The sequence below is a fragment of the Drosophila erecta genome, unplaced genomic scaffold, assembly GCF_003286155.1.
Source record: "Drosophila erecta strain 14021-0224.00,06,07 unplaced genomic scaffold, DereRS2 tig00000000-arrow-pilon, whole genome shotgun sequence".
NCBI lineage: Eukaryota > Metazoa > Arthropoda > Insecta > Diptera > Drosophilidae > Drosophila > Drosophila erecta.
This window is the reverse complement of record NW_020825194.1, coordinates 7,734,526-7,756,816: the sequence shown is the minus strand read 5'-3', so window position 1 is coordinate 7,756,816 and position 22,291 is coordinate 7,734,526. Positions and strand designations below refer to the sequence as shown.

The 22,291-nt window shown below is 39.3% G+C and overlaps 1 protein-coding gene across 16 annotated transcripts in view; it reads left to right on the top strand.

Moving 5' to 3' along the window:
• Positions 1–18,809, top strand: part of LOC6554692 (calcium-activated potassium channel slowpoke) — a 46,658-nt gene extending 27,849 nt beyond the window's left edge. For 3 of the 16 annotated variants that reach the window (XM_015153437.2, XM_015153450.2, XM_015153427.2), the window contains exons 10-23: positions 1,396–1,548; positions 1,656–1,811; positions 2,074–2,186; positions 4,813–4,971; positions 5,200–5,276; positions 5,944–5,979; positions 12,857–12,889; positions 12,952–13,141; positions 15,373–15,550; positions 15,616–16,123; positions 16,345–16,481; positions 16,582–16,724; positions 16,809–17,028; positions 17,085–18,809. In XM_015153437.2, coding sequence (XP_015008923.1) covers positions 1,396–1,548; positions 1,656–1,811; positions 2,074–2,186; positions 4,813–4,971; positions 5,200–5,276; positions 5,944–5,979; positions 12,857–12,889; positions 12,952–13,141; positions 15,373–15,550; positions 15,616–16,123; positions 16,345–16,481; positions 16,582–16,724; positions 16,809–17,028; positions 17,085–17,222 — 2,241 coding nt within the window. In that variant the 3' untranslated portion in view covers positions 17,223–18,809. Of the gene's footprint in view, positions 1–1,395; positions 1,549–1,655; positions 1,812–2,073; positions 2,187–3,628; positions 3,742–4,812; positions 4,972–5,199; positions 5,277–5,943; positions 5,980–9,207; positions 9,259–10,530; positions 10,555–11,935; positions 12,011–12,856; positions 12,890–12,951; positions 13,142–13,702; positions 13,769–15,372; positions 15,551–15,615; positions 16,124–16,344; positions 16,482–16,581; positions 16,725–16,808; positions 17,029–17,084 lie in introns of all 16 variants that reach the window. The other 13 variants (XM_026983946.1, XM_026983945.1, XM_015153464.2 and 10 more) reach the window with 11 other exon arrangements.
• Positions 18,810–22,291: the final 3,482 nt, after the last annotated feature.

The following is a 22,291-nucleotide window of genomic DNA, read 5'->3' as shown; positions in this document are numbered from 1 at the left end:
TTAAATAGGATTTGAGGGATTTTAAAATTTGAGTTAGTTTTATAATATGGATTATATTGGATTTTAGGAATTATAGAAATGTTTTGAGAACTTGCAAATTTTTGAGTGAGGATATAACTATTTAATTAGTAGCTACGAATTAATTTACACAAGTTAAACCAAAAAAATATATGCTTGATATCATTGCAAATGATATTAATTCAGGAACATAGATTTAGGTATAAAATAATCTTTAACATAAATTTGTTTTTATCAGAGAAGACTTTTTGTATATTTTCAAAGTAAAGAAGAATATTTATAAGTTATAACTTTGAACTTGTTTAAGAGCAGTAAAGGTTTTTGTGAGTCTGCTCATCCATTTACTTAGATTTTGAGGGAAATGTATATTAAACTACAGTAAGCCATCATTAAGTACATGCCCTAATAGTTTGTATATATATTTATCAGCTTAATCGATATCCTTTGAATCGACACTCTTGAGCAGCCTTGGCCTTGTAAAATGCCATATTGCGATGCAGATAGTTACTTTTCACAGTATCTGAGCTTATCTTTTGCATGCGAGCATACTGCATGTCTATAATCAGATACAGATGCTTGTAGCTAGTGCCAATCTATTGTCTAAACGCCCACTTGAGTTGCTCTTGAGTTTTGTGGGGCTTTGGTATTTGGTATTTGATATTTGATTAAGTTTAAGTTCCCCCACGCCAAAACCAACCACCCCGACACTTTTGTGTACTTGTTCTTTGTGAAAACACCCACCCGTGCACCGAGCGTTCGCCTTATGATTTCTTAATGTGTCCTTAGTTTGGAGTTGAAACCGAAAGACTGTGTTATCCAGCAACCCAACCACCCACCCACCCAGCCACTGTATAACCGCTTACTATATCCCCAACCGGCCCCTTGTGGGCAATGCTAATGAATACTACTCGTACCCCAAAGAACCCTACTCAGTACGTACGCAATGCATATGCAAGATATCTAAATATATATATATTGATATGGACTCGATCGCAGCCAGATCGAGCCAACCAAAAACAAACACTCACCTGTGGCATTTTAAGTACTCATACTCGTACCATAGTTGTCCAGTCGATGTGCGTGTAAACCAAAAAACAAAAAAATCGCTTACTAATTGTTTATATTGTGGACAATGCTCTAAACGTGACACCTCTGCAATATCTATTCACAATAACAGTAACAATAACAATCACTGAACCATAACAAACTACTTGGAACAGTTCAACATAACAAAACTAACTCACATGAGACAAACATCAATGCCCATAGACATAGTCTGACCATAAACAGCTATACTAGATAGCCATTATAATACTATGCTAATCCGAAACACTCTATCTCGATCCTTGCATCCTTTGGATATTGCGAATGCAATAGGTTCATGAAGCCGACGCCTGCCTCGTGCTAGCTAACAAATATTGCCAAGATCCCGACGCAGAAGATGCTGCCAACATCATGAGAGTCATCTCGATCAAAAACTACAGCGACGACATTCGAGTCATCATCCAGCTGATGCAGTACCACAATAAGGTGCGTCTGGCATAAATACATAAAAAATATTTATTTATTTCCAATGCTTTCAAGGCCTCTATTTTCCAAAATCTTTGTTTTAAAACGATCTTTATGACAATTCCTAGGCGTACTTGCTGAACATACCATCGTGGGACTGGAAACAGGGCGACGATGTCATCTGCCTGGCCGAACTCAAGCTGGGCTTCATTGCCCAGAGTTGTTTGGCGCCCGGGTTCTCGACCATGATGGCCAACCTGTTCGCCATGAGGTCGTTCAAGACGGTAAGTTGGGGTTGCAGTCCCAGTCCAGAGATCAGGCCACTCACCTACGAAATACCAGACACACTCACACTACTGGCGCCCAGTGGAAGCAGGCCCAAAAAGGCTAGATATTTTCCAGATTTACCGCTTACAGATTACAGATCCGCAGACAAATGTAACGCCCAGGGGGCAAGCAATTTACTATATGTGGGGTGTACTGTACCGTATATACGTATGAAATCAAAATATCCAAATGTCTCTAAATTACGTCTCTAACCCATAGTCGCCAGACATGCAGTCTTGGACAAATGATTACCTGCGCGGCACTGGCATGGAAATGTACACTGAAACATTGAGTCCCACATTTATTGGAATACCATTTGCTCAGGCCACTGAGTAAGTCACGCAGCTGGCAGTTTTCCAATTTTCCAACCATAAGCTATATCGTAATATTCGTACCAGAAACAAAACCAATTAAATACTATATCGTATCTACTACTACCTACTCTATTCTACTTGTTAATCGTGCAGCGTTGAACGAAACAAAAAATCAAAAAATTAAAATAAACAAAATATCACACACCATGAACAACATAAGATATATTCGGCCTACAAACATAAGCATAATTGTGATTTAAGGATGTATATTTCAAGTAGTAATACATCACAATTTAGCCAATTTGTAGGCCGATGAAAAACCTCACAACTCTCACACACACCACAAGTAAACACATTGTTATTCGTTTCACTCAGTTCTGATCGTCGTTGTAAATCTATCTTTTTTTGATTGTATCTTAATTTTTCGATTTTGATCGAAGATCCGGCACGTTTACACCGATCTAAGTGTTGCAACGTGTAAATGTGCCTGCCAGTGAACTTAGCTTATGATTTTCCAAACAAGTACACAAAAATACACCAGCCAAGACATTACACTGTGACAAATTAGTCGTTGTTTCAAGCAAATTCTTTGTGTAATTGAGTGTTCTAAGTGTTCAAAATGCCTTCAGTGTTTGCAAATACAAAATATGGTTTCTTATCCTTCATTTTCAAAAGCAAACTTCAAAACTTCAAACGGGCCAGTTCAACTGACTCTATTTATTTAAGGACAAACAAACACCACATACACACACCCACACACATACACACACCGATACACAGCCAGACACACAGCCAATCGCTAATGTATGGTATCTGTGTGAGCGGATTTATCCGAAACTCTCTCTGAATCTTTCTCTAAATCAATCTATCTATTTGTATCTCAGTAACAGTTCTAAGCTCTAAGTTTGCAGCGTGCATTTTTCAGTTGAGTTGGTTCTTTTCCGTTCCCGATGGTTTTCAGTTCGACCTTTTGATTTTTGCTCATTTGACACACGTTCGGTTCGGTTGAGTCTTGATGCCAATGATCCCAATGCTCGTGCCTTCTTCAATGCTGTAAAGTTCGCCAAATCGCCAGAAAGTGTACAGACCGAATGCCACCAAAGATAACCCCGAGATCGAAGCAGTATTTCTATGCCAAAAGCCAAAGCCAAAGCCAAAGCCAATGCCGAAAAAGCCAAAGCCAAAGTGTATGCAATGCCTGACCTAGAAACAAAAGCACCATCCACACCAACCAGCACCGATACTCGCCAGCTGTTGAAATGTGTGCCGTAGAACCAGATGACCCAGAAAGCGTAGGACCTGTCCCCCAAAACTATAAAAACCACCTGCCACAGCCACACAAAACCAAAAACCAAAACAGACAAACAAATAAATTAGATCCAAACCGATAATGCGCCAAGTAGTTACTTTAGCGAACTTACTAAATGCCAACCACAACAAAACCATTTTCTAACTTTCAGTCACCAGACACACAGGCCTGGCAAAATGATTATCTTCAAGGTACAGGGTGTGAGATGTACACCGAAACCCTATCACCTTCATTTACCGGCATGACATTCCCACAAGCCAGCGAGTAAGACTCAAAAATGAGAAAATAGAGAAAAAAACTAAAACCAAAAAAATTATATGCAAACTGTATAAAAAATACTACTACTTCTACTACTACTACTACAACTTTTTGCATTGTACAAAATAAGTTTGTTTAACAATTCTTTTTCCTATTATTTACCAACTTGATTCGATTCCGTTTGATTTACTCTCCTTCTCCTCATAATAACAACAACCAACAACTAAACAACTGTTTGTCGCCACTCCCCACTCTCCCACCTCTGGCCATGTATCTCGATATATATCAAAAACCCATACTCTAGAACCATAGCCACTGAAAGATCCAATTTAGCCACCAGTATCGAGAACCCGAGATCAAATCTTTCGGGGCGAACGCATTGAACAACCTGTATATTAAACTCACACTCATTTCGATTGGCTCAAACTGCATATAGCGTATCCGTATACCTGATAGTATCCGTATCCGTACTCGTATTCGTATTCGTATTCGTATCCGTATTCGCAACTGCAATCGTAATCCGCATCCGATCGCCACAATCGCTTGCTAACTGCGAACTCCGCTCGCTGCGATTCGTAGAGCGTCAGACACGTACACTGCAATTAATTCTAGAGACCCCACCCACAGAACAGCTCCACTTGTGACTCCACCTCCGAAGTCCCGAACTCATTGCATGTGCAGAATGTTTTTTAGAGTGTACCCTAGTTGGCAATGGATGATGATGATTCACTGTCGGTAGTTTTGATTTTTTTCAGACATTAATTTTTTTAATAGCATTTTTTCAACTAAGCATTTTGCCAAGCATGCCTTTTTTTGACTCGTCAAGCGTTTTGATTGTTTATTGATTTTAAACAGTGTACGCTTTCAGAGCACTCACCAATACAACGACACATACACACACTCACAAACACCCCACTCACAGACACCATATGCATGCCCTGTTTTTGAGAGAGTTCGACTACACCTTTGTAGCATACTAAAACTAGGTTCAATTACTTGTAAAGCAAAGAACTAGGCTAAGTTGAAGCGATATCGGGCGATCGGGAACTGATCAACTCCCCTCTTCCCCGCGTCTAGACTGTGTTTCTCCAAGCTGAAGCTCCTGCTGCTGGCCATCGAGATCAAGGGCGCCGAGGAGGGGGCGGACAGCAAGATTTCCATCAACCCTCGGGGGGCCAAAATCCAGGCCAACACCCAGGGTTTCTTCATAGCACAAAGCGCCGACGAGGTGAAGCGGTAAGAGGTCACCCTACAAGTCTTCCAGGCGGCTTCTGGTTTTCACTTTCCTCTCAAATATATGTTTTCTATGTAGTGACGAAGCGCACCGCAAAGGGTGTTTGAGTATATTATCAATTTTAATCATTCCGAAATATAGTTTATATTAAAGTGCAAGCCAGACTCATCCATATACTTCTATAGTATATCCAACATTTTAACTTTAATTTATAAATGTAATTTCCTTAGTGCCTGGTTCTACTGCAAGGCGTGTCATGAGGACATCAAGGACGAGACGCTGATCAAGAAATGCAAATGCAAGAACTGTAAGCAAACCCTTGTACCAAATAGTAGCCACAGCTATCTTTTTAGAGTCTTATGTATCTATGAATTTAATTTAACTTATCCGTTTTGATTTTAATATGTATTTGATTTGTTGTTTCGTTTGTGAATCGAATCGAACGTTTCGAAGACAGCCAGAATCGAAAAAGCCAAGAGAAACGATAGGAAATAACAACTCGATTTTAGTTTGTAAGAAGGAACTAGCGAGTGTTGAGGCAGTCTCTAGGTATAAGGCGCTATCTTTCTAATACTTATGAATATCTAAATATTTTACCTCTCCACCATGAAACTATTCGTATATTCTTACATATTTTTATACATAAATATCCATGTTTTTTATTATATATTTATTATGTATGTGTGTTGGCGCGTGTGGCCTCGCTCTCAATGAAATCAATACCAAAAAACTGCAACAACCAATCACAACAACTAACTATAACTATAACTATGTATAATCGAACCGAATCAACAATACCAAAACCCATTGGCATGGCTGCAACTGTTCGAACACCCCTCGCACATATCCGTGTGTGTGTGCGACTGTGTGTGCCGCACTTGCAACGTGACATAACCAAATACAACCAATTAAACCGAAATCGAATCGAATTTAATACCAATAATACAATCCAATGCCATAACTTTGTCCCACAGTGACTGTTCAGCCCAGGAGCAAATTCGATGACTTAGGTAAATCAAGCTACAAGCCGAATAATCCAAAGAACAACAAGAAACCACACTCTAATCTTGCCCACATAAAAAACAGAACACTTGATACCACACAAACACTTCTCAGTTTTCAAGTTTTACCCGATACCAATACCAATACCAATACCAACCGATACCGATTCCAACTTTTGTATAAAGTACATTTTGCATACTCCCGTTACCTTTTGTTTGTACATTGAATAAGCAAAGCGAAGGTCCCGATTCCCTAAAAACGATCCCCAGTTGAGTTTCCTATCAGCACCTCACCTCCACCTCAAGAGCACAACAAAATCAAGACCTTTCCTTTGATTTTGATTGTTTGTCTTTAGTTTTTGAAACGATTTTGCAAGGCGAACCATTGGACCGACCCATTGTGCTCAGCCCCTAACCATAAAACCGAAGTTTCCGATATCATAACCACCCTGCATACACTCGTATATAAAATATATCTGAACAACAACCATTTCGTCCTGCCCGATTACCTTGCCCACGTGCAGTTCCATTTTGGTCACTGTTTGTTTTGACATGCGCCTCTTTGTAACCCACGAAGTAAGAGTTAAATACACCCACACCTATAACGATTAACTATTTATTCCCATACAATTATCCAACGGTGATTAAGCCCCGAAGCAAACAAACCATAACGTACCATCGACCTTGTAAATATGTTTGTGCGATATGCAACCCCAGTTCTTTGATTACCTATACTACAGCCAGCAAGAAATGTTAACCAAACCTCTTCGCTTTTCCTTAACCATCACCAAAAAGAAATCCATTAGAGTACCACCATGATAGTTGACAACCACGATTTTGAGTTCAAAAGTGAATTTTGCGTTTTACGGGGCGTATGAGTGATATGCCAGCCTGAAGAAGTGAAATACAAAGGCGAAGCTGCCACATTCAAAAAGACAACAGGCGCCACGCGATATATGCAAATTTATTCAAATATTTTTCTATTTTTAAAACTCAAGCCTTCTTTGCAACTCGATTACAGCTTTGTATTTCATTAAAAAGGCATGAGAACCTCTTTACCATCCATATTTCTTTATGAACTTATAACTCACACCCCATTGATAGCCCTCTTTTGATGATCGATTTTTGTTCCAATCCTGAAACTGCACATTTTTTTAAAAGTCTGTCTCGCTAATCCTCGCTCTTGCTCTCTCTGTCTCTGTAATCCCCTCTTAATCTTTGTACTTTATACTTATGTGTTGAGAATAAGCCGAGATCAAAATAAGTGCATGGAAATGAGCACAACAATCAATTTACATCCTATCACACCATTCACCATACGAAAAACCTTTAATATGAAAGATTATACTCTATTTTCGATAAATTTTAACTCACTTTTGCAGCATCCAGCTCTAATTTAAATACTCTTCCTAATACTTATGACTAAATTATCTTTAATACTTACCGGTAGACCTAAGTTATTGAAATGCTGCGCCGTCCTCACGAATCCCCTAACACTTTTCCGTTGATTTGTGTTCTTGGCGTGGCACTCACCTCACTCACCGATCTCTATTTAAATTTTAAAGTTTAAATATATATATATATATATATCTAACGCGATTGTATATAACCGCGATTGTAGCTGCAAAGCCAAAGTGTAAATAACATTAGATCAGGTTACGGCAGAACTTAACATGGCGTTTTCAGAGAATAACCTAAGTTTATGTATTTGCTTCTATGTAGCATAATACCTGAACAATCTCAACCTATACTCTGTGAATCTGTTAATCTTAAACTGTAAACACCCAACTTAGCTGCAAATGTTCTTAAGTAGTTAGTACGTTTGCCGAGTTTGCGTTGCCTGCGTTTTGGCTTTGAAACCAGCGAAAGATCAAATTCGGGATCCAATGTGTTGCAGCTGAATATGTGAAACGCAGTTCGTAGTGCCTAGAGCTTAAGTTTCTGAACCAATCCCAGATACCGATCCCAGATATATTACACCTAACTGAACTATATATACATATGTGCATTTGTTTGTGTGTATGAGCGAGTGTCTATTCGAGTATCTACCAAATACCAACCAAAAACGTAACCATCTTGCAGATGTGGGCATGATTATGATGCAGACGGGCATGGTCAACCAAGGCATCACGTCGGTGATGAATACAATGGAGGGTACGCTTTCAAATCCATTTCCACAAACGAATCCAAAACCAATTATATGCGATTTGCGGCGCTCTATCCAGTATTAATATCCGTTTATATATACTACCAAGCCAAAAGAATTATTTGTTGCTGCTAATCCTGAACCTAATCCAAACCAATCTAAAAGATAAAAGGAGCGACAACCAAAGAACAATATTAACACTATTAACAGTCCGCTGATCCGATAAACATTGACAAATTTAGCATATTCTTTAGTTCCAGCTAAGAAATTATACAGAATTTGGTCAGCGCTCCTGAGATTTGGCTTGCCAAATTCATTGAGAAAACTAATTGAACTTGGAAACTAAATCAACATTACTAAATTAATGTACAACTGTCAGCGTTTGTGTGCCTTAGTTAATGCTAAAATCCATGAAAAGCTCTTAGCTGCTAAATGCAAAAGAATCCCCGCCAAGAACCGAACCCCGCATCATTTGGCTGGAAAACTGGGAAACTTATAAATCAGATTGTGAGGAACTGTGGATAGACTCGATAATAGCAAGCAGGGAACTCCGAGTAAATAAGTTTTAGACTAAGAGTTGAATTCAGTTCGTACTTCTGCTCCTTCTGTCGCTCTATAGTTCTATCGTTCTCTCTATCGTACTCAGTATAAATATAACATACACCTATTATAGAACTAATTTAGTTTTGCCACGATTTCTGGTTTGGTTCGCCCAAGAGTCGCGTATAGTGTCATAATAAACAGAAAGCATACCTAGTATATATTCCTTATATACATTGCATACATATATCTACTTATGATCATAAACTGCATACCACATATGAATATATCTACATAAATATAATATATTATTTACGAACGTTCAAGTACGTGTGCCGTGTGAATTTACTATGATTTCCGTATAGCGTATTTAATTTCCTATGATTTATTCATCATTTTCGTTGAATGATGTTCCAATGATAAGCTGGCGCAGTGTTGCGAGCAGATGATGAAGAAGAACTAAATTATATTGAAAGCAACAATCATTACCTTGCCATCATTTACCTATTCACACGATCCTATAAAATTCTGTTTTCATGAAACAAAAACAGTGGCCACCTTCCGGAAAGGCGTCCGAGCCGTACAAATGGTTGGGCGTGCAAGTACGTATAACTTACTCTACCTCTCTCTCTCTCTCTCTCTCTCTCTCTGTCTCTCTCTATCTCCTGTCTCTGTCTCCACTACTCTACTGTTACCGATAAGCATACGAAACATACATCTCATAACCAGAAACCACGAAACCCAACATGATTTCCAATTGGCAACCGAAATTTACCATCACATTCTCCCTATAAATCCTCCTGCTAACCAAGTTAAAACGCTCAATTACATGTTTATAGCGCCAAACTAACTGCCAACTAACTACAAACTAACTATCCAACTCTAATTGCTATTGTTCAGCTGTATATGCCATTTGCCATTCAGCAAACCAATCGAAAACTAAGCCAATTAATCAGGCAGCCAAACAATCTAAAAAAAATCAATCAATCTTTGTCGGAACTCAGAACTCAGAACTCAGAACACAGAACACAAACACCAACACAAAAAAATACACAAAGTCCCTGGACCCGCCCCTAAGTAACCAACCGCCCCTTTCCAACACTAATGCACCACACAACACACACATATCTACATGTTTCGTTTCTACTCGTTCGTTCTAGTAATTGTGTACTGTTTCGTATTCAACTTTAACCCTAGTGTGCGTGTGAGTGTGTAGTAAAGTCCAGAGAAAACCAAACCGAACTTCGCTTTGAGTCCAGTTAATATTGGAAATCAACTGTTTGGATACTACATATTCAGTAACCATAATCGATTCAAGCGTTGTGTTTTCGTATGAGCTCCATAGTATCCATACTATTCGTTTTGTTATCAAGTCGAGTCATACTCTACATAATAATCGTACTCCTACTATATCGTAAAGTATCTTGTACAAACGTTAACTACATATTGTATTGTATCTATCGTATCGCATCATATCATGTCGTATAGTATCGTTAATTCGTGATACAAATTCTAACCGTTCACGTATCTTTGGACAACTATGTCATATCCAAGCAAATACTTCAAGTTTCCTTCTTATATGATATGCATACTAAGTGGTGACACCAACTCCAACACTCCAATGAACACAACACCTCGGGTTCTAAGGACCTGCAATCCTGAAACACAACACCACACTCTACACTCATTTTCTGTAATATATACAAATTCGATCTTCTACGCCTATGGACCTATGTTCCTTTCTATATAATATTTCAAATATGTAAACCTATCATCTTTCTATTGTACCTCCCTACATACACATTCGTGTTCCGTATCAACTACTACAACTACAATAAATACTCCTGTTTATATGTCTCTGTGTGTGTGTGTAGAAGACGATGAATACTCGTTGTCAAGTAAGTCAAACTAACTCAAACTGTTGTATATCCATACCAGAAATTAAGAACATCAATTTCAATATCGCATTTGTACTTGTCGAAAACATTTCGTTATCATTTGAATTACTAGAGTTTTTGACCAATTCCCCTTCATATGTGCCAGTGCACGTTTTTCGTTTAAAATCTCGTGATTTGTATTGTACCTTGGTTTTGTTTCGGTTATTTCTCGTTTTCGTTTGAAAGAGAGAACCCCATTTAATTAGAGCCATCGTCAGTTTTAGTTTAAAACCATACATAAATCAACATGAATAAATAAAATGCAAATGACTTGTGAAAGCAAAGCAACTGAGCCAATGATTAGAACCAATATTCGATCACAACCGCCCAAAACAATAAAATGAACATAAAAAGCAAGCAGCTCCTCCTCATCCCCCCGAGCACTGCACCAAACCCAATCCTCCGGGGAACAGGAGATTCCAATTAGAGAGCGATTAAATTCCAAATTCCGTGCAGTTAAATTGCTGACCATCAATGATCGTTTTAATCAGCCCCAAAATCGGAAACAGGGGTTAAACTAGATAGTGCAACTCGTAGTTGGAGAGATCGTTTGAAGTTCTTCTTTAAGTGGGTGTTAGCAGTTCTAGCAGCCTAAGTATTAAGTGCTTGATAATCGGATACTGAAATCCAGTGAGCCAAAAAAAACCAGCTATTGATGACTATATAGAGCTATTGCCTATCTTGCTACTCAGCTTGTAATCCGCACTTAGTCAGCGTGTTGCTTAAATAATGCTTCAAGCTTTAACCGATTTGGTTTGTATCCCTATACCAGAGTACCAATATATACCACTGCTTGCTTAGCTCTGTTTGTATCTATACTCTTTTTACCTATATATAATATGTAACCGTTTGTATAAATGTAAGATGACACCATCACCAGTTCTGTTCCAACTCATATTTATTTGCATGTTTTGTTCAATATTCTATAAAGCAAATACCCTAAAATGAATCCCAAAAAGCCATACCCCGACCATCTTGAACACTTTTCGTTCAGTTTCGGCCGAGAGCCACTTTTTATTTGATTTGAGTTCGTCAGGTTTTCCTGGGTTTTCCCAAGAGTCAGACTAATTTCTCTATGATTTCCTCTCAAATTTCGTGTTTATTTAGAACACAAACCAATACTCTTACCGCTTCAGTTCTTACAAAAACCAAACACAATCCCCCCTAAAAAATTAATAAAAAAAAACAAAAAAGAAAACAGAACAAGAATTTGATGTATATTCAAAAGCAGTTTTGAGCTTCACATACAAAAGCTTGACCATATAAATAACACACAAGAAATTGCATACACACCGAATCTGATTTGCCGAGCTGTGTGATAACGAACCACCGTATTTTACAGATGAACACCATCCTGCACCCACATTTACGCCTCCAGAGCTACCCAAGCGGGTGCATGTGCGTGGATCTGTATCGGGTAAAGTCTCGTCTCCGAGTCGATCGAACGAACACTCAATTTGGTATCAGTCAGAGATCAGATCCACAGAAAGGTCATTTTGAAGCGGAGGTGTTTAGGTGGATAGCTCAGCAATCCAGCCATCCAGCCATCCAGCTCCTAGTCTCACATAACACACACACACACATCCACATCCACACCCAAGATCAAGATCACAATTCAGTTATCAGTTTGGCCCACGATTTCGTTTGCCTTGGTTCGCTTTTTCCTCAGTTGAAGACGTAAGAGATGAAATTGTATCCAATCCAATCGATAACCCATGATAATTGTTTAGATATTCGTTTGCATAACTCTGTTTTTGCGTTGATTCTTGAACAGAACTCGTTCCTCTGCTAATGTAACTCGTTGATATACTCTCTAATCTAAAGAACCGATATATATCTTCCGTATTATCATACCCACATATCGATGTCTATTTACCTTAACTTACTTATTTGTACACATCACTCGGTGTGCCTTTGTTTTCAATTGCATAACCAATCTGCTTGTTACCAATTTTGTTTATTACTGTCGCAACCACACACAAAGCATCACATAATAACAAGAACTAAGAACTAAGATCCAGTAACCTGAACCTAAATTAATTGCAACATGCAACACGCGGCTCAAAAATACCTTTCTCGATTAACTAATGACTAATACTTAAAGCCAATGAGTATCTCTTCACACTCTCTGATCAGCGCGACCGCGTTCTTGCCAAGTTTACTAATCGATTGATCTGCTCTCTATCTCTGATCTCGTCAAAAAAAATACAACGCTTCTGCCTGCCAATGCCAAATGAAACATAAAACTGCCAATCTGCCACAGGTGATATCACTCGTGACAGAGAAGATACGAATCGTAAGTTTCGACTGGAATGATTACATATCATTATCATGTGCGCAACCATCTTGTGATTACAGTACTCAATCGCAATGTGCGCCGTCCGAATGGCACCGGCAACGGTACAGGTGGCATGCACCACATGAACAACACGGCAGCGGCGGCTGCAGCAGCTGCGGCGGCGGGAAAACAGGTGAACAAGGTGAAGCCCACGGTGAACGTGAGCCGGCAGGTGGAGGGCCAAGTGATATCGCCATCGCAGTACAACAGGTAAGCCAATCGCACGTAGCCAGCGGGGCCTGTACATATATAAATATATATTTAACATGGGGTGGAACAGCAGGCCATCTACTTAACTATAGAGTTTGATCACATTAAACAGCACTCTGTTCAGTTATCAAATAAATAGCAAAGCAAAGTCGGTAATCGAGCAAGAGCAAGCAACAAGATAACTCAATGAATACACCCACTAGGAAAACTCTGTTTGCAGCTGCATCAAGTTTGATTTTCCACTTTTCCGTTGCGTTACAATCGAACAAAAAACGCGAGAGATTACACTCAATTATGGTTACTGTGTTTGCCACACATGTTTTAGTTGACACAACACAATGGTCAGGATAAGGATGAATAGGTATCTCGTACATATGTAAATGCTCTTTAACCAACTAACCAAACACCTCAACTAACTGTCTCTCACTCACCTGCTCACTCAACCACTCGCTCACTCAAGAGAAACGAATAAAACCCAAACAAACAACCAACAAATCAACCAACCAATTATTAACTTTTAACCAGTCTAAATGTATAAAAACGAACAACATCTTGTTTCAGGCCACCAGAGAATGATGCTAACCCTTATGCGGGCTATCAACTTGCTTACGAAGTTAAAAAGCTCATGTATGCGTCCATAATTTCCTAGATTTTTAACTTAAACTCTATCAAAACTAAAAAAGCCAAAAGCCTTTTTTTAACTATACCTTAGTATTCGTTAATACTTATCTAACTACATCTTATGCGCATTTTGTTTGACACACATTGATATTGACATTGATTGATCGAAAGCTATGCCATTCCATCAAACTCGCGTACTAAACATAATGAATTATAACAAATTTGTGCGTTTTTTTTTTTGTCATGTCGCTGTCTTCTGTGTCTGTGTGCGTATGTGTACGTGTGTCTGTGCGTTTGTATATGTTGGTGTGTATGCGTGAGCGCCCCATGATTATTTTCGCCATCTAAACTATCCCCAGCATAACTAACCGCATTCCATTCTGAAGCATTCTGTCTACTAACACCTAATATATTAGTTCTCTCTCTCTGCCTCTCAAAGTAAACTAATAAGTGCCAATTTTACTTTGAGTTCAATGAATAATTCATATGGGTTTCATATTCTTTGAAGCTGCTTTTTAAGAACTTCTTTAATTCTCCTTTTACTGATTTATTTGCCGTGAAAATGTTATGTATATTTTAACTGTACGCAAATATTTATGTAAGAAAAGCGTTTTATAATATGGATTTCCCTTTGCGAAACTTAAGATCATTCCACCAATTTTGAGAAAAAGGATCAGTCAAAAGCGTAGCATACCGTTTGGCGCATACTACGATAATTCTTACAAATATTACAACTTCTTCTTCGAGACTTATAAAAATAAGCTGGTTCCAGACCACGAAAGCATACATTAAGCTCAATAATCGCCCATTTTCTCCTGCATTCTATGTCTATTTCTCTGAATCATTTGAACTGAATTGCAATCTAAGTGTTGTGTGTGTTGTTCCTGTGTTCATCTTTGTAATAAAACTGCACCAGTGTACCATATATTTTATGTTTTTTTTTTAATTAATAAGAAGCAACATTAAGTTTTGTAGATGAAAATGCCAAGTTCGGCGGATCGGAAGGGTTATGGAATAGAATAACTAAGGCCGCTCCCTCGCGCATGAAGAGCACCTAAATCACAATGAAACACCTGGAGGGAGTTTGGCTACCACCTAATACACTATATACTATATAAAGTCTTTGATCCATACATCCCAACCGCCGCCGGATAGTGCAGTTAAGCATTTTGCGTAGTGACATATTGATTTATTCTAAAATTCTTGTTCGCATTCATTTCGAGACTTTTGTTATTAGCACATGATCTCTCTATCTCTAACTCTCTATCTATCTTACTATCCGTGTATTTATCTTTGTAAACGTAAAACTCTCTATCTTTAACTATCGTATATTGAGATCACATTTTAATTCAATATGCCCCAAGTACTCGTACTCGTATTGAAGTATTCACATCATTTATTGAACGAAACACGTACTCGTAGCGTTTCCGATGAACACTTTGCATTTGGATGTAGCGTTTGTTTTTGAATTGAATTGGTTGATAATCTGCATATGCAAGTCAAAAGTTGAATCGAAGTAAAACCCATTATGATCGAATCGAATCCAGCTCCAGCACAGACCGCCCGATGGCTAACTTCTATCTCTATCCTATCGATCTACTTGTGTCTAGGCCGACGAGTCGCAGTTCCGGTACGGGCACTCAGAATCAAAACGGCGGCGTATCCTTGCCCGCCGGCATTGCGGACGACCAGTCGAAGGACTTTGATTTCGAGAAGACCGAAATGAAGTACGACTCGACGGGAATGTTCCACTGGAGTCCGGCAAAGAGCTTAGAAGACTGCATACTGGTAAGTCCAGTGCAATCAGTGCTCATTGAATTGGTATGAAAGTTAACCTGCACATTTCTCCACAGGATCGCAACCAGGCGGCCATGACCGTGCTGAACGGCCACGTGGTCGTGTGCCTGTTTGCCGATCCCGATTCGCCGCTGATCGGGCTGCGGAATCTGGTGATGCCGCTGCGGGCGTCCAACTTCCACTACCACGAGCTGAAGCACGTGGTCATTGTGGGCTCGGTGGACTACATCCGGCGCGAGTGGAAGATGCTGCAGAACCTGCCCAAGATCTCGGTGCTCAACGGATCGCCGCTGAGTCGAGCCGACCTGCGGGCCGTGAATGTCAATCTGTGTGATATGTGCTGCATCCTGTCGGCGAAAGTTCCTAGCAACGACGATCCCACGCTGGCCGACAAGGAGGCGATCCTCGCCTCGCTGAACATCAAGGCCATGACCTTTGACGACACGATCGGTGTGCTCAGCCAGCGCGGCCCGGAGTTCGACAACCTGAGCGCCACCGCCGGCAGTCCCATTGTGCTGCAGCGGAGGGGCTCGGTGTATGGCGCCAATGTGCCCATGATAACAGGTAAACTGCATCGCACTAAGTTGGCCGAGTTTGCGAACGAACGAACGATTGTGAGGCTGGCCAGGATGTGGATGGGGAGTGTGCATGGGTAATGGTAATGGTAAGGGATCCTGGGGTGGAGGGTGCATCCGATATCCTGGCCAGGCTCACCCGCTTTCTGCTCCGAATGCGGTTTAAGTGTGTGCTCTACTAATGCTTCACATGTTGGTTGTCGTTTAAAGAACTGGTCAATGATAGTAACGTGCAGTTTCTCGATCAAGACGACGACGATGATCCAGATACAGAACTATATCTGACGCAGCCTTTCGCCTGCGGCACAGCCTTCGCTGTGAGTGTGTTAGACTCGCTGATGTCCACGGTAATGTCCTTGTTTTAGTCACTGAAGGGGTCTTCCCTCTTAGCTCCACTGTTGTGTTTGGTCATATGTATAAACTTTCGCTTGATCCCCAACTGTACAGACTTACTTCAATCAAAACGCCTTAACGCTGATCCGCTCACTGATAACGGGTGGCGCCACGCCCGAGCTGGAACTGATCCTGGCCGAGGGAGCTGGCCTCCGCGGAGGCTACAGCACCGTGGAGAGTCTGAGCAATCGAGACAGGTAAGTGGCGGACTCCATGAGGTGTCGAATCAGGCAATATCCCAAATAATCACTGATCACTGATTAATGTTTTTCCCTTGCTAGATGTCGAGTGGGTCAAATCTCGCTGTACGACGGTCCGTTGGCTCAATTTGGGGAGTGCGGCAAGTACGGGGATCTGTTTGTGGCAGCCCTCAAGTCGTACGGAATGCTGTGCATCGGACTATACCGATTCAGGGATACCAGCTCCAGTTGTGATGCGAGCAGCAAACGTTATGTAATAACCAACCCACCCGATGACTTTTCACTACTGCCAACAGATCAGGCAAGTTGCCCCATAAGCATACATTATCATTCCACTATACAATGTGCATCATATAGGTATTCGTTTTAATGCAATTCGATCCGGGCCTGGAGTACAAGCCGCCAGCGGTACGAGCACCTGCCGGCGGACGAGGCACCAACACACAGGGTTCCGGGGTCGGTGGGGGCGGCTCCAACAAGGATGATAACTCTTGATTGTTACTGTGTAGCGCCTTAACTGATGGTCCTTATTCGTACATTTGAACGATGGAGAAGCTGATCGAAGGCAGAGCAGCGCATTTGTGGCAACGCACCCACAACTACCTATTGGCATAAGATATTTGATACTCGACAAGGCGACAACAAATCGGCAGCGAAAAAAAGACATATTTGTATGTAAATCGATTGTACCGTGTACAAAAGTGAAATCAAAAGCGTTAATAAGTTAGAGAATACGACCATAACTTGCGTGCCATGAAATGCGCTGCTCTGCTCTTTTATGTGTGTGAAGGCATGCGGCTCGGTGTATTTTGTCCATCCAAACTAACAATCAAGAGACAACCGGAACCGGAACCACTGACCACCAGATCAACGTCGACGGCAATGCCGCCTGTCTCCACACATATAAAAAGCTAATCCGGATCGGGGGACCAAGAACTTAGCCCTGATATCCATCGTTCAACTGCCAACTGATTGCTTCCCACATCATTCCGTATGCCTTTTTAGAACCTTGAAATTATCATATTCTGTATATCTATAATTTTAGTCTTGCAACTACATTGGTTGATTTTGTATCCTTGTTTATCCCTCTTATTTTGTAATCAACATTGTGTGCCCCAATAAAATATTCGTATTATTATTTGACTTTTAAGTTGGTTTGTCATATGGTTTGCCCCCAATTTCGTCTTCAAGCAACAATCATTAGTTATACTTATGGGTATGTATTTACGTATGAGTGCTGTCGACTATCATTTACATTTACATTTACATTTATACTTAAGAATCATTTACCACTAATTTTCGTTTACATTTTGAGTTCACTTCATGGCGCTATCATTGCATAAGAAACAATTGAAAATTGAATTCTAAACGAAAATCCATCTCAATGGTGTGACGTAAGCAATTGGGAACCATTAGTGAGGTAAGCTACACATTAAACTAGGAAACAAGGAATACTGAGCGAAAAACAAGAAACTACCAAAAACTACAAACTAAGTCTACTCGATCTGTGTACTCTCATGTCTCAAAATCTATCTCTAAGTCGCTGAATGCGGCCACAACGCAACAATTTATATCGAACACACCAATTAAACACTGCAAACAATGCATTGCGGATTGCTTTTGGCTGAGATACAGATACTGATAGCGACAAACAGATACAAGGCAATGAGGCTAAAATTCAAAAACTGCATTTAGAAGTTTCTGAGCATGCGCAAAACGATTTATATAGAGCAGAGCATATTGTAATAATTCAACTTTTAATGTAAACCTAAAAACACAAATATCGATTAATGACATTTAACACCTAAAGCCAACAATCTGCTAGCTAATTCGTATGCCTAAAACAAATACACATATGGCTCGACCTGATCCTTTATGAAAGCCAGAGAAAACATGGTTGTTTCTACCGAAGAATCGCCCAATCAAGGCTGTTTTGAGGCAAATACTAAACCATATGCAAAGTACTACACTTAACTAGAGGAGTCTCAGCTTTTTCACTCGACGCAAGTCAAATTTGCTAATTGCTAATTCTAAATTGAACAACAACTTCTTACATTCACATCTCTACACAAAAAAAAAAAACAAACACGCTGGGGAGAAAACCCTGAGAAAATATTGTAAGTAGCGCATTCGAATCATAATTAAATACCACTTAATATAGAGGATACCTAGGCCGGAATATAGAGTGCGACGAAAGCTGATGAAAAGTAGTTAGTAATATTTTTTAGTGTATGTGAATGAGTGCGCTTTTTACCAGCGATTTACGAGCAGCAACTGTGGTGTTCTAAACAAATTTTGATAGATACAATCGGTAACCAAATGGCGAAAACGTTAAGTTCCAACTCCGACTTCTGGCTATAACCTTCTGTACTAACTTCTCTACCAACTTCACGCACTTGCGCTCGAAACTTTCAAAAGAAACGCTCTGATTTTTTGTACATAGCCTGTAAATATGATAAGTAACTAAAGTATCTCGAGTACGATATCGTTTAATCCGTTTATCCTGTGCTGTTTCGTTTTGCCGTTCAAAAAGCAAGAGTTTTCTGATCATAATTGTAATTTGTTCAAATGATAAACACTGCCAAAGCGTATAGAAATCACATTAAATGTAGATCACAACCAAAAACAAAAACCGAAATAAAACAGCAGACAGCATTCATCAATAGTGGGAAAACCAAAGAAGCGTAACAAGAAAATGGCACAGAATAGCAACCACTGGATTTGTTTTGTTTGATTGTTTTCACACATGATTAGCGAATAACAAATTTAAGTAAAACGAATTCGAGCTTTTAAATTTAATACGAAGAATAAAACAAAAATCGAACATAACCGTTTATAAGAAAAAAGTGAAAATAAAGGAGAGCCAATTACCATTTCGTTTCATGATTGATTTGTAGTGGCATTTTGTGCAGTCTAGGCTTACCCAGAACGTAAATTAAAAACAAAATATGTGAATATTATGCGCCTTCGAAATTGATGTAAACGTGTATGTAGCCGTGCGATGTGAGAAACATTTAAACTCCATTAAAGTACATTTAATTTAATGGTAATGGTAAAGGTAACGATAATGGTAAAGGTAATGATTAACGTAATAGTCAAGTGTAAATGTTAACGAAACGAGAGCATAGCATAGCTTAGCATAAACTACGACGACTAGTTATCGCGACAAGCAGTTCATATATTGTTAATGATAAACTTATTATTAAATCGACAACAAAACGCATTTGCAATCCTAACATAATATTAATAATAATAAAAATAAATTAAAAATCGATGAATAGGCGGTGGCGTAGCGAAAACCCAAAAGTTAAACATAATTTTTAAATGAATAAACTAGTTATTAAATTTATAGAAACCTCACTTATACACCTACACCACACCAATACTCACACACACTCAAAAAATCCACACTCACACACACTCAACAGCGATGAACCCAACAACAAGAACAAAAATGAACTCTCGATGTTGTGAAACTTGATAAAATCATGTTTACGCTATAGCCGATCTACATAAATGAAATAAAAATGAATGCAGATATAGTACATACTCAACCAAGGAAAACCAGAAACTATCCGAAAGAAAGCTTCTCTGAATCAAAGGAAATTAATCGAAAAATATAGAAATGAAAATCACGCTGACAAAGCTGCCTTTCCCATTCGCATTTCCCAATTGATAATTGATTATGGGTAATAACTTCGAGTATTTTTCCACTTCGCTCAATTCAACACTTCCGAGCAGCTTTGTTTTCAACAAATAATATATATTTACATGCATATATATTAATAATGTCGCATACAACTACTCAATGCCGTATAAACTAGTGTAAGTGCAAAGGTTTTTGTAGAAAACTCGTAAATAAAAAACCAAACAAAAAAAAAACGTATAAAATATATTATCATACTCGTAAATGTGAAGCTATGCAGCATTTTACTGTAGTTAGATTTTTTGTATAGAATCAACGTTTGCAGCTAAAAACCAAAACGAAAACCGAAACTAATATGATAATTTTACAGGTTTAAGGCGGAAATGTTCATTTTTTTAAGGAATAACGATATTAAGATATCATAATTAACATAACAAATAGTAACTAAAAACCAAGCAAAAAAAGAAAAACGAAAAAATATTTTTTATAATTTCGCAGCACTTTCACATGATACCCGCACACGCACACATATACATCCGGCTATGTGTGCTAAAAAAATTGTATAAATAATGCAAACCCAAAAAAAAAGCAAATCATATTAATGTAGTTACATTTTTTTAGTTTTTACTCGCTATTTATATGAGGTATATTTACACAACGGAAAACGTAAACGTAGACATAAATAAAACGTAAAAAAGCGATAAAAAATCATAAATTTAAATTGAAATTAAACAAAATTAAACCGAAATCAGAGCAGAAAGCATAAAATGACAAATTAGTTTAGTTTAAATCGGTCCTGCAAAGGCAAAAGCAACAAAAAATAAATAAAATTTTAAATAACAAATTAATGAGCTAAAAATGCATATTTTAAACATTTGTCTAAAACGCAACCGAAAAAAAACCAAAACAAATGATAAATGTATGAAATAAAAGGTATAATAATAATATTATGTTGTTAATGTTTAAAAAACCTTGTTAAAAATAATATTTCAAAATAAAATATAAATACTGAAAAAAAATACAAAAAAACAACAAACGCACCGAGTTTTCGAAGAGCCCTTCTCTGCGCTTCTCAAATGGGCTACGTAAGCAGCTGCAGAACTTCTAGAAACTTCGAGTTTTCCAAGAGCCCTTCTCTGCGCTTCTCAAATGGGCTACGTAAGCAGCTGCAGAACTTCTTGCAACTTCGAGTTTTCCAAGAGCCCTCCTCTGCGCTTCTCAAACGGGCTACCTAAGCTGCCATCGCACGCACCGGATTTTCGAAGTGCGCTTCTCAAATGGGCTACGTAAGCAGCTGCAGAACTTCGAGTTTTGGAAGAGCCCTCCTCTGTGCTTCTCAAACCGGGTACCTAAGCTGCCATGGAACGCACCGCTTTTTCGAAGAGCCTTCTCTGCGCTTCTCAAATGGGCTACGTAAGCAGCTGCAGAACTTCTTGGAACTTTGAGTTTTCCAAGAGCCCTCCTCTGCGCTTCTCAAACGGGCTACCTAAGCTGTCATCGCACGCACCGGATCTTCGAAGTGCACTTCTTGAATGGGCTACCTAAGCAGCTGCAGAACTTCGAGTTTTCGATGAGCCCTCCTCTGCGCTTCTCAAACCGGGTACCTAAGCTGCCATGGAACGCGCCGCTTTTTCTAAGAGCCCTTCTCTGCGCTTCTCAAATGGGCTACGTAAGCTGCCATTGAACGCACCTAGTTTACGAAGAGCCCTTCTCTGCGCTTCTCAAATGGGCTACGTAAGCAGCAGCAGAACTTCTTGGAACTTCGAGTTTTCCAAGAGCCCTCCTCTGCGCTTCTCAAACGGGCTACCTAAGCTGCCATCGCACGCACCGGATTTTCGAAGTGCACTTCTTGAATGGGCTAACTAAGCAGCTGCAGAACTTCGAGTTTTGGAAGAGCTGGAATGAGTTTTAGAATGGG